At 38.7% G+C, this 12,934-nt stretch overlaps 1 protein-coding gene across 3 annotated transcripts in view; it reads right to left on the bottom strand.

The window, feature by feature from the left end:
• Nucleotides 1–2,246: 2,246 nt before the first annotated feature.
• Nucleotides 2,247–12,934, bottom strand: part of LOC134540984 (kinesin-like protein KIF18B) — a 63,545-nt gene continuing 52,857 nt past the window's right edge. For 2 of the 3 annotated variants that reach the window (XM_063384091.1, XM_063384094.1), the window contains 2 exons: nt 6,249–6,351; nt 3,526–3,615 (listed from right to left, as the gene is read on the bottom strand). In XM_063384091.1, coding sequence (XP_063240161.1) covers nt 6,254–6,351 — 98 coding nt within the window. In that variant the 3' untranslated portion in view covers nt 3,526–3,615; nt 6,249–6,253. Of the gene's footprint in view, nt 2,957–3,525; nt 3,616–6,248; nt 6,352–12,934 lie in introns of those variants that run through there. The other variant, XM_063384093.1, reaches the window with a different exon arrangement.

Below are 12,934 nucleotides of genomic sequence, written 5' to 3'. Positions count from 1 at the left end.
AAAATGTTAAATAGTCTTTCTAATAGAAAACGTTAAGTTTATGCATTTTAAAATCTCTTATTACAACCAAAATGTATCTCCTAAATGAAAAATTTATTACATATTTTGTAATTCTGATATGTTGGTAGCACCTATGTTGGAATGTTATGGCCAAGCCTTATGTAAACAAAGCAGTACGTGACTTATTAAATTTAATTGGTTTAGTCTCAAAGTATTATTTAATATTTATTTAAATGTACAGCTAATGTATTTAGACACACATATATTACTACTGTATAACTTTAATGATATAGTAGTGTCTTGATTAAGATGGTATTCCGCAAGCATACTACCCGGATTGGAAAACAAATGATTTTGTTTAAAATACTCTAATTACACCCCCCCTTCCCACATTTGACTAGCGCTCTTTTGATTGACGTGTCACAAATACATAATCTTTAAATTTATAAATTTAAGGAATGTAATTTATTGGGATGTAAATTTGTACCAAAATAAAAATACTAAATAGATTGGAAAGTTTTACCTTTTTTTTAAAATTACTTAACTGTTATTAGTAAATAATTTTTTGTATTACTGACGTGGAACATTTTTTAAACACAAATACCTGTGAATATTATTTTTTATTGTTCGGAGTAGTTAAAACATTCTTGTTACAAATTATATCATACAAGTACAGCAAGTCCTCTATTTACGTCGTACCGATTTACGTCGTTTCGGATTAATGTCGCTAATGTTTGAGTACTCATGTTTCAATTTAAGTTGTCGCCGATTCACAATAACGTCGTTTACAATGACAGAAAATCTTTATTTTAACCAAAACACCGTATATAATTCGTTTATAATTCTTTGTTTCCTTCGGTAGTTAATTTATGCTATGTAGCGTAAGCTACACGTTCACCGCCTTATCTTATCATACATCATGAGGGACGCTTCCTGCTCTCCACTGCTCTCCGCGCGGTGATGCAATACTACCAGCCCGCCCGCTCGGCCACCCACGTATCTCGCACGTTGAAGTGTTATCTACTTCCCGCAACAACACAGCATTTTCTCCTACCCCTTTTCGTCCAACTCCTTGACACTTCAGTAGAGGTGTAAAAGTAACTACAAAAAGTGTACCCATATGTATTCGTTACTATAACAATTAGTACTCGTTACTTTCGTATCGTTACTCGTTACTTCTGATACCGCATAACATGCTATGTTATGTAACAGCAACGAATCGAGTCGTATTTCGTACGCGTACAGTATGACGTCGCGTAAATAATAAATTGAATATAAACAATTAAAAGTATTTGATAATTAACAGCTTTTGTTAACCAAGAAACAATAAAATCTCATTAGAGCAGCTTTATTATAATATCTCTTTTAAGATAAAAACAAAAAACGTGAAAATACGCGATGATAAAAAACAAAAACATACATATTTATAATTTGTAAAAAATACTTTCTTACGTTGTTTCTGTTCCAATCTCAAACTTTGTCTACACACACAATACCTTTAATAAACAGTAAAAAACTTGGACGACGAATTTCCAAATTATACATTTCTTAATAAACAAACATCGTTCTTTGTAACGAATAAGCGCGCGCATGCGTAAAACATACGAAAAATGCGAGTAACGAAATGCATTAGTGTGTAATGTTTCGTTACTCGTTACTAGATGCCGCACCCGTTACTCAGTAACGAATACATACGGTTTGCTACAGCTCTACACTTCAGTCGCTATGATATCATTGAGTTGGCCGGAGTTTTAAACGTGCTGTTGTTAACTTTATCGTGATTAAATGCGTTTGTAGTAGGCCTACCGTATCAGCTCACTGCAATTTATGATTTTTTCTTCATAAGATGTCTTCCAAACGACTATATATCTGTTTTTATATTTCAATCAATAAAGGTAATAAAGCAGCTGGTTAAATAACCATTCTATAAAGCTGAGAAGTACTAGTTGGACTTGTTTCCCACGCTGTGGGTTGTAATTTGCTGATAAAATTGCCCGTTGTCACGTCTGTATGCCAGCGCTTCCGGCCGACCTTGGGCCGTGGTCGGCCGGTGGCATGAAACATGGCTCATTTTGCGTCGTTTCTATTTACGTCGCGGTTTTCAGGAACGTAACCCCGACGTAAACCGAGGACTTACTGTACTTCATGTGTCAGTCAAAATGAGACACTACTGGTGAAATGACTATCATAAAAACCTTTAACTGTCAATTTTAACAAAATACATAAAAAAATAAAATAGCGAAATCTCATGTTTAAAAAGACAAAATTTATTTGGTATTCATCCATGCGATACATCCAACACTTTACAGTTTTGCAGTCATTCTGAGCAAATATTTTTTAATTGTTTGAGACATGTGTCCATCAAAAAAACGAACAAAACATTTATTGCACTAAAGTTTTTTTCATAATAGTCCTTAAAAATCAGAGTCATAAAAAAAATAATAATAATTCAAGCCCAACACTAGTCAAAATGAACTTGTACATAGCATTTACAATTTTTTTTAATAAAATTAATTATTATTACAATTAAAGCAGTCTTTACAGCTCATCTAACACAAATCTTATATTCTTAATAACTACAAAACAGCATAATTAAGGCTAAAATATTTTTACATTATCTATTAAAATATGTTACTTTGTACGGAAAAAAAAAATATTTAAAAACATTTCACAAGTTATTTACATTACAAGTTGTAAAAGGTTAAAAAAAAAGTTGATATAAAAACAAGCAACTATTTTAAAACATTGAAGTTACAAGCCATTTCCTTTTTCTAATTTTAAGGGCTACAATAATAGCATGTACAATATATTTTTATCATTGGCATGGCATTAAAAAAAAACACCTTCAAACAAATTAATTACAATACATGAGAACATTAAATTGAGGCAACATAGCTGTCTTGACTGTGGTCAAGGTTGTCAAAAACTAGACTGCTTTTTATTTTCTTTTGATGACCTGCAAAAAGAGACAAAAATTAACTAAACCAGTGACAACAGACCATATAAACAAGACTTTTGACACACAATCCACTACAAAAGAAACTAGAATGACAAGGGAAAAAAAAAAAGGACAAGAATTAAAAAACAAAGCATTTTCTATTGCTAATGAAGAGTTAGATTTTGTAATCTTTACGAACCGTGAATATTTTACTGAAATGTGGCAGTGTGTCTTTAAAGACAATTAAAATAGAAGCTGGAAGAACAATGAAGTTGAAAAACTGTTGGCCTTAGTAAGCAAATTCCAGCATTGAGTGTATCCATCAGTGGTTTTAAATTTAAATTTTTTATACATAGCTAGATGAGTCAAATGGTAAAAAGTTCAAACATAGACAGTGCCAAACTGATATTTCCCACTTATAACTTATTCCACCTTATAATTTTTTTTCTTATGCCCCTTGGAAACCATTACAACAGGGTTCTACTCTAGGGGCTTTACAGGTATGCTAAAATGAGACGATTGCATAGTATTCAAAATGTGTCAGATGTACGAAACAATACTTCTCACATCATAATGTTTTAAAATGAATTACCTTTTTCTTGGTTCACTTCCCGTGCTCCTGTAGGGATGAAATCTCGGTACAGAAGCTTTTGGCTTTGATGTCGGCACTTTTAGTCCTTAAAGAAAAAAAAAAAATTAAAATAGCGCATACTTTAGTTAATTTGGCAGTCACAAAAACAAAACAATTGACTATCTTACACTACATATAAACATATCTAGTTTTAATTACTTATTTCACGTTAAAATAATGCACACATACTGGGGAAAGAAAAAAAATCAGGATTTCACAACCAATCACCAACTACTTACTGTATGTTCACAATAAAGTAAACTACCAAAAAAACATTTAAAATCAATTTTTTCTTAGCTACCACCACTCCCACATCAAAAAATTATTTCTTCCAAACAGTCTTGCCATTACAGCAAATAAGGTAGTCGCCTATATGGACTGCTAAACATGCAGAGCTCCTGATGTTACCCATTAGTCAAGACAGGATTAGGCACTTTTATTTTAAGGCCAATTTCGTTTTTAAAACAGGAGATTTCGGTCATATTGGTTATATTTTTTTATGAAATCTGTTTATTAATAAGGATAGCATATTACTGAACAAATATGATACTTAAATATTCCACGATACTAATTTCTCCAAAACAGTGTAATCTTAACTGATACATGATGCACTTTTACAATATAATGAATTGTAATAAGCATGACTAACAATTTGGAATAAATAAAATAAAAGCTGTTGAGCATTTTTGTGTTTGTAAAATACTGAAATCATAATCTAAAAGTAACTAAAACCAGTTTCAAAATAAAAATATAAAAAAGTTAATTTTCGACAAATTTTTTGCATGCTAAACAAATTATCTCCAATGAATTTAATATTTAAAAGATTACAAATATGCCATTAAAGTTAAGTTTTGTGCAAAAATGCTATTTTTCATGATTTTAATTGCATTTTGGTAATATGTGGTGTCCTGCTTGAATTTTGTGTTACATGGTGTAATGACAGGCTTTTCGACATTTCGGTTTTGTTGCATTCACCATGTTATCTTGTCACTAACTCACAGCTGGTCTATTTTTCTGTAATTTCTTTATTTCAAACAAAATCTTGCCTACACCATTGGATAGTGTGTGACTACGCTCTAAAAACTAGGCCTGTGCTAATATTAGTTTTTTTTAGTTCGAATTGAATACAAATAACACATTTTTCCTGAATATGAATATCGAATAGTAAGAATGAGAATCATAATCCCTTACATTTTTTTGACTCAATTTTTTTTTTGAAAAATTAGACAAATAATACTAAACTGATAAGTCAGCTATAATAATTGCACGGAAAAGGTTTTTTTTGTTTAAATATTTACATCATTAAATTAATTTTTTTATCATGCAGCTAACCTAACATAACCTAACCTAATCAACCCAACATTTCATTCAAGTTCCTACTCGCCTTATTTTCCATGACCTGCTACTCTACATATTCATCCAGAAAACTTATGCGAACTGCAAAATACAGGGATAAACATCGCTATCTATTTTATGAAAAAGTGAACTTGTTTTTAAAATTAGCGACGGAATGAGCTCATATTTACACATTTAAACCCTAGTTATTCACAAGTTTTCGTTGTTAACGGCAGCCAGGTAAATTGTATTTTAGTTCAGAAAAATCATAAAACACAATTTTTGAGTCACGTCTGTTTTGTCATAGAAACATACAGCTGTTTTTGTCTCACAATGGATTTATAAACTGTTGAAACTATGACGATTACTTCTTTTAATGGCCATGTGGTATTTTAGTTCAGGGTTGTTAATGTTTATTTTTTCCTACTTCTGGTGCGTGTAAAGAAAATGAATAAGGTTTTGTTTTCAAGTTTGAATGGCAAATAAGCAGTGTTTTGAATAATTTATGCAATTTTTTCCGTTACTGTTTAGAGACAGTAGTGGGCAAACAAAAACTTTAAATACTTGTTACCTGTTTAAAATGTCACAAAAAAGTTTTCATATCACACAAATGACAATCCCAGCGGTGAAAGTTGGCATATGACAAACTTACGAGATATGCTATGTCAAGTATTCGTACGCAAACAAATATTTGTTATTTCAAAAGTGTTAGCATTCGAGGTTGAATAAATATGAATAGTTTATTATTCACACACGAAAATTCGAATGTTCCCACAGCAAACAACAAAACCTTTATATATAAAAATAAATAAAAGTTTGGATAGTCTGGGTAATGGAAGACTTAAGCATGACATTATCTTTTCAAAATTACTGTCACTGGGGAATTTCCAAGACTCAATTAATTCAATCCAAGTAAATTGCCTGACCAATTCCAACTCTCATTACTTTCCAGAGTGCGGACAGCCAGATGTTAAATTATCTTTAAAAATTACGAACATTTCTATGCCATAAACATGTCAGTTCAGTTCGTTCATTACACATAATCAAAATACAATTTTTTTTAAAATTTAAAATAAACACAAACATGTATAAAAAGGTTCTTATAAAAGCACATTAAAAATAAACAAATGTAAATAAAAGACAGTAAAAAAAACTGTTTAAGTGTCACACTGTTCAAAATAATCTACACTGACAAGATGTCTAGTAACTATGACAAAGTTTCTAACATATCCCTGTATGATTCCCATACACTCCCTGTAATTTTTCTCAGATATGCACATGAAGAAGAAGAAAGCCACCACCAAATATTCAAAGGGGAGAAAAAAGAAAGCAGAAGATACTCACACTTATCACTGGGAGACTTTGTTTTGCTTTTTAAGGGCCGGTGAAATTTTTGCTACTCCGAGAGACTTTTCACTTTGCTTTTCACGTGCCGGCGAGTATTTTACTTAAACATGCAAGAAAACAAATATTTCATACAGCAAGCAATAGAAACATGTTGAAATACAGAGTCTTTTGAAGTGTTTTATGTTTGATAAAGAAAAAGACAAGCATAGTTAGAGATAAAAAAAACAACTACTTTTTAGGTTGCAAATTTTTCAGTGCTGTCTTCTGATTTTAGATTCTCATGCAGGCCAGCCAACTTATCAGTAAGATTTTTAAATACTTATGACTAGAGATGGTGATTTATAGCATTTAAAATAATAACATTTAGCATTTTGAATTTGAAATTTAGCATTTTGTAGCATTTTTAAAAACAAGATTTAGCCAATTCTCTCATTTTACATTACCTACCGAAGAAAAGTATATTTTTAAAAAGCATTAAATAATACACATATTAATTATTAACAACCACAGAAATAAAGCTCTAGCACAACTACAAAGATAGCCTATCTTGGCAGGTTTCCAAACAACTTTTTAGCACTTATGAGTGCAATAAATTGAATACTTAAAATTATAATAAATATTTTTTAGCCGTGTTCATGGCCATAGTTGATGTAGAGTGCACAAATAATGTTATTAAAACTTTTTTTTTTTAATTTCGCCTTCTTTTGGTTTTCGATCATGCCAGTAACTGTTGCTTGCCATTTTACTGACTTTTTTTCTTCATCCGATTTCTCTGTGAATGATTTTTTTTTGCAGCCTGATGTCCCTCAGATTTAATGTGCTTTTCAAATACATCTTTTTTTTCCACTCCAGACGGCGATTACATTATTATTATTACTTAACCTGCAATTGGGCTTTCACCCGGTGGCAAGAACTCCCACTCACTCCCCTCTCCCCCCCCCCCCTCCATCAGCTTTCTCCTCAGCTCCCTCCCATCCCTGACCTCCACCATTTCCTCCCCCAGCCCATTCCACTCCCTCCCCGTCCTCACCAGGAAGGTGTTCCGCCCTCTCTCTGTCCGCCTCCACACCCTCTGGAGCTTACATCTGTGGTCTCTTCGTCCTCTGTACTCCCCTCTATGTACTTTGCTTCCCAATTGCCCCCATCCCCCTTCCCCCTTCAGCACCTTGAACATCCTGACCAACCTTTCCACTCTTCTTCTCCTCTGTAACGTTTCCCACCCCAACTCCTTAATCATTTCCGTTGGGCTATGCAGTTTCCCATCCTGCCCCTCCCTCCTTCTCCACATTCCCATCACCCACCTAGCCGCTCTGCGCTGCACCCCTTCCAGCTCCTTCACCTCAGTCACCAGGTAGGGGTCCCAGACCGCCGCCGCATACTCCAACATTGGCCTGACCAATGTGGAGTATGCCTTCTCCTTTGTCCTCCTCCCAGCTCCCTGCAGGGTCCTACCAAGCAACCCCAGCGCCTGCCTTCCCCTCCTGACCACCCCCTCTATGTGCTCCGCCCATCCTAGGTCATTTTTCAGTGTCACCCCCAGGTACTTATATCCTGCTGCCTCTCTTATCTCCTGCCCCTTCCAGTAATATACATTTCGTGTGACTTTCCTCCTCTTTGTAAATCTGACAACTTTTGTCTTACCAACATTCAAGGACATTCCATTTTTCTCCGTCCATTGCTCCAACCTTATCAAGTCCTCTGTTAAACATCCCCCTTCCCCCACAACCTCATACACTACACAGTCATCTGCAAATAGCCTCCATCTGGCTTTCATGCCCTCCCCCAGATCGTTTATCATAATTGTGAACAACAGAGGCCCCAGCACACTCCCCTGTGGCACCCCCGACGTCACTTCCCCCTCCTCGGAGCTTTCCTCACCCACTCTCACTCTTTGTCTTCTATTCCTCAGGAAATCACCCACCCAGTTTACCACCCTTCCATCCCTCACCAGCAACTCAACCTTTTCCATTAACCTCCTATGGGGGACCTTATCAAACGCCTTTTCAAAATCTATAAAGATTGCATCTATCTGCTTCCCCCCGTCCACCGCTTCCACCAGGTCTTCCAACAGCCCAGCCATCTGGGTCTCGCATGAGAACCCCATCCTGAATCCATGCTGCCTGTTATCCACCCACCCCAGATCTTCCATTTCCCCCTTTACGTACCTTCCTACCAACCTCTCCATCACTTTTCCTACACAGGACGTCAAACTGACCGGCCTGTAACTTCCTGGCTCCGCCTTATCATTTCCCCCCTTGTAGATGGGAACTACCACTGCCTCCTTCCATTCCATTGGTAGTTTCCCCTCCTCCAGAGACTGCTTGAAAACCTCCAACAGGTACTTCCCAATCTCCCTATCACCCAACTTCAAATGACTATTCCCTATACCATCTGGCCCAGCTGCCTTTCTCCCTTTCAACCTCCTGATCACCTTAATTACATCTGTCAGTCGCAGCTCAAAGGCCTTCCTGCCCATTAAACTGTCGTCCTCTTTACCCTCCCATGCCTCCTCCTTTGTAAATACTGCCAGATATTGCTCCTGCAGTAAGTCTGCCTTTTCCCTGTCCTCTGTATATTCCTGCCCCCCTCCTCCTCTGAGAACCCCTATTCCCTCCTCACCCTTCACTCTTCTTATGTATCTGTAGAGCTCCGCCCCATTTACCGTCCCCCCTTCCCCCATCAGCTGTTCCATGTAAGCATCCCTTGCTTCCCGCGATTTCCTCCCTAGTTCCTTCCCAAGCGCCTTCATTTCCGCCTCTATCTCCTCTCCCCCAAGCTTCCTTGCCCTCGCATGCAGCCTCCTACATTTCCTTTTCAACACTTTCAACTCCCTTCCATAGTAGGGAGGGTCACCTCCTTGGCCTACCCTCCTCTGAGGTACAAAACGTGTAGCCATCTGCAGCAGAATATTTCTTAAGGCAGCCCATCTACCTTCGAGGTCCTCTATATCTACCCATCTACTGTATTCCCCCTTCAGGAATGCCTCTGCCCCCACTCTATCAGCCTTACCCCAACAGTTTACCACGTTTCCCCTCCTTACCCTTTTCTCCCTCCAGCCCACGTCTAACTCCACTACTGGGATCCTGTGATCACTGATGCCCTCCATTACCACACTTCCCCTGACCGCCTCCATTGGTCTCACAAGTACCACATCCAACAGGTTCCCGTCATCCTGCTCTCCTCTCCTGGCACCTTTTCTGGTGCTTTCAGTCACCACCTGCTCCAGTCCTCTGTTTGCCAGTTGAGATGCCCATCTCTGTTCCCTTGACCCCATCCCCTCCGGCCCCTTTTCCCATGCCACCCCTGGCATGTTCAGATCCCCCGCCACTATCACCCACTTGCCTTCCCCTAGCATGTCCAACCTGTCCTGCACCTCCCGTATGGCTTCATCCCCTTGCCCTGGTGGCCGGTACACCGCAATCAGCCGTACATTTTTCTCTCCTACCTGGAACTGCATCTCCAATAACTCCGCTCTCCCCCCAACCCATACAACCCTACCACAGAGTCCCTCTCGCATGCACACCATTACCCCTCCTCCATTCCTGTTCCTGTCCCTTCTAAATATTTCAAAGTGTGCTCTCTTCAGTTCCCCATCTCTAATTTCCTCGTCCAACCATGTCTCCACCGCTACAATGATATCCGCCCCATAGGCTTCCACCCTGCCCCAGAACTCCTCCACCTTCTTATATATACTTCTACAGTTTATAACTGCGACTTTTACATATTGGCATTTTCCCCTTTGCGCCTCTGTCCCTTCCGCCCTGATACGAGTGCCCCTTCCCCTTAGAACCCCGATTTCCAGCACTCTTGCAGCCCTATCCAACTCCACCCCCCTCTTTCCTCCTTCCTCGCTCCCCGTCCAACCAATCTGAGTTTTGTTGACTTTAGCTGTCACCTCCTCCCTAGCATTGCTATCGGCTCTATATTCACAATCACCCCCCTTCTCTCCACCTTCCTCACTATCTAGTTGCTATCTTCTTCCCTGCTGCTCAAACCTTGCCCTTTCCAAATGGCCAGAAGTCTCCCTTCCTAGCAGGTCTCCTAGCATCCATTTTCCCCTCTCTGTTAGGTGAACCTGATCCCTGCCCACACAGTCCTGCCCCACCCATTTCCTGCTATCTACCAACATGGCTCCCAAGTCCCTACACACCCTCTCATACACCTCGCTGACCGCCGCAGCCTTGACATAGTTTATACCCCTCCTTACTAGTACCCCACTGACCACAACTCTGGCTACAGGGAACTTCTCCTTCACCTTGCCCACTAGCCCCCTCATATCCTCCTCTACTTCCCTCCCCACCACTCTACCAGCCACATCATTTCCCCCTACATGAACAACCACCACCTTAACTTTACTGCTTCCTTTCATGCAGCCTACCCTCTCCCCCAAGTTCCTAATCTTTGCACCCCCAAACGCAGCTTTATATATACTTCCTTTCCCCACCCCCTGCAATTCTACCCCCTTCACAATAGAGCTGCCCAGGAAAATCACTTCGGGCTCCTGTCTAACTATTGTACCCCTTTTCGTATCCCTGCCCTCTTCATGCCTGTTCACATCTACGTTGCTTGTACCCACAGCCTTACTGCCGGCCTCCTCCCGCACCCTCCTTGCTACCCCTTCATTCTGCAACCTGACACCTGTTTCCTGAACTTCCCCAGTACATGCCTCTGCATATGTGGCCTTAACAGCTTGAGTCCTTACTTTCTCCCTCCCTTCCAGCTCCTCCACCCTCCTGCGCAGCCTATCTACCTCCACATCTGCCTCCTTTCTCATCTGCCTTTCCTTCTCAACTTCCTCCTTTGTCCTCTTCAGCTCGCACTCCAGCCTTTCGACCCTTACTAACACACTTCTCAACCCATCCTCCCTTTTTACTTCTTCCTCTACCCTCTCTAATCTATGTTTTATTTCCATCTCCTTCCTGTACAACACCTCACCTAATCCTTCTTTCAAATCGACTTCCCTCCTTGTCCCACTCAGACCCTCAACAATCTTTCCTCCCAGAATATCACCAATGAAATTGAGTGCCCAGTCCTTACCCACATCTACATTCCCTCCTTCCCTCTGAGTTCCTGACACCCCACCTACCAGCTCCTGGCTATCACTGCTTCCTGCCATTGCCACTACACTTCCTGAACGCTTGTTATCCTTGTCACAATCCTTACACATCCACTCCTGCCCCAGACTACCCAGCTCCCCCTCCTCTAGTCCTGCACACTCCGTATGGACCCAGCCTTCGCATTTGTCACACCGTACACCACTCTCTCCATCTTTCCACACCTTTTTACAACCCACACATTTAAGCTTCGACTTACATTTCACCCTACCCATTTTGTCACAATTCACTATTCTACACTAACCTATTACCCAAATAACTTAAATAATATATAATCCTACTGTAATAACCAACAGATAATCCTACACCTTAGATCTTATTTCTACTACATAAATTGTGCATTAAAATATTTGTATCACTTTCGTAGAACTGTTCACTTTTGTATTCATTTTTGCGATCGCGAATGGAAATTACGTTTCGTCCCATTTTTACCACGAGAAATAACAGTATACAGTAGAACCTCGATGATACGTTCCCGTTTCATACGGCGATTCATTTTGGTTCCGCCGAAAGTACTATATTTACAATGGTTTACTTTCCCGGAACACACACTTATAAAATCATTAATTTCCCGTTTCATACGTTTTTACAAAGCGGAAAAGTCTCAAAATCACAATTTTTTTTGTTGTATTCCTCCTGATAAACTACGTTATAATGATTTTATTTTGAAAAACGTTCATTGTTTACCTTTGCAAACGTAAGAAAATAACTATCGCACCATAGATATGGATAGTATCAGGAAGACTGTGCACTTCGCTAGTAGCATCTATAGCCAGCATCAAGCGAGACTAGTGGCGCAAACTAGCAATGATTATGAAAATGGTGCACGCGCTTTACCAAGGCACGGATCTCATATTTTATGTGCATTCATTAATCTTTGCACTGAACATACCCGTTTGTTATTGTTTTCTTACGACGGATTGTTTTGTATTTTACGTTTCTCAAGCTAAAATTTTATTGAAAATTTTTCTGTTGCATAAAGTTGTTTTAAAATGAAACAAACAAGCAAAAATTTGATTTTCTTTTTACAATAGCCTAATTTTTTTTTTAATTTATAGTTTAGGCTTGGTGGCTTTTCCCCCCCTCCAAGAAAGGACTTGATAACATTTTGTAAGGCCACTGTTTCTCATGCAGCTTTATTTGATTATGGACTGTATTTTACATTTCTGGTGGTTTTATTATATGTATATATAATGATGAATTCATATCATTCATTAATATTATGCAATTATTTACACATTATGTATTTAAGTTTTATTTGACATTGTGCTGGTATGCTAGTTTGAAAAAAAAAATTATTGCCATTCCCTTTTCATACACAATTTTTGTGCCCTCCTTTGAAAAGTGTATGACAGGGCTTCTACTGTACAACACATTCACGAGTGTGCACGTATTTGTAAACACACCACCTTCCACAGACTACACAAGAATGCGGCTTTCACGTGAAACACAGACAGAAAATGGGCACGGCGAAGCAGAGATGTCGCAATATGGTGGCCTAAAAACTTCTACTCTCAAGATGACGGACACTCTTCCAGCTAGTTGTTCTTTACTTTGTTTACAATCGCG

This window comes from Bacillus rossius, chromosome 17, assembly GCF_032445375.1.
Source record: "Bacillus rossius redtenbacheri isolate Brsri chromosome 17, Brsri_v3, whole genome shotgun sequence".
NCBI classification, from domain to species: domain Eukaryota; kingdom Metazoa; phylum Arthropoda; class Insecta; order Phasmatodea; family Bacillidae; genus Bacillus; species Bacillus rossius.
Note: the sequence above shows the minus strand (reverse complement) of the source record. Positions and strands in the feature narration are given on the sequence as shown.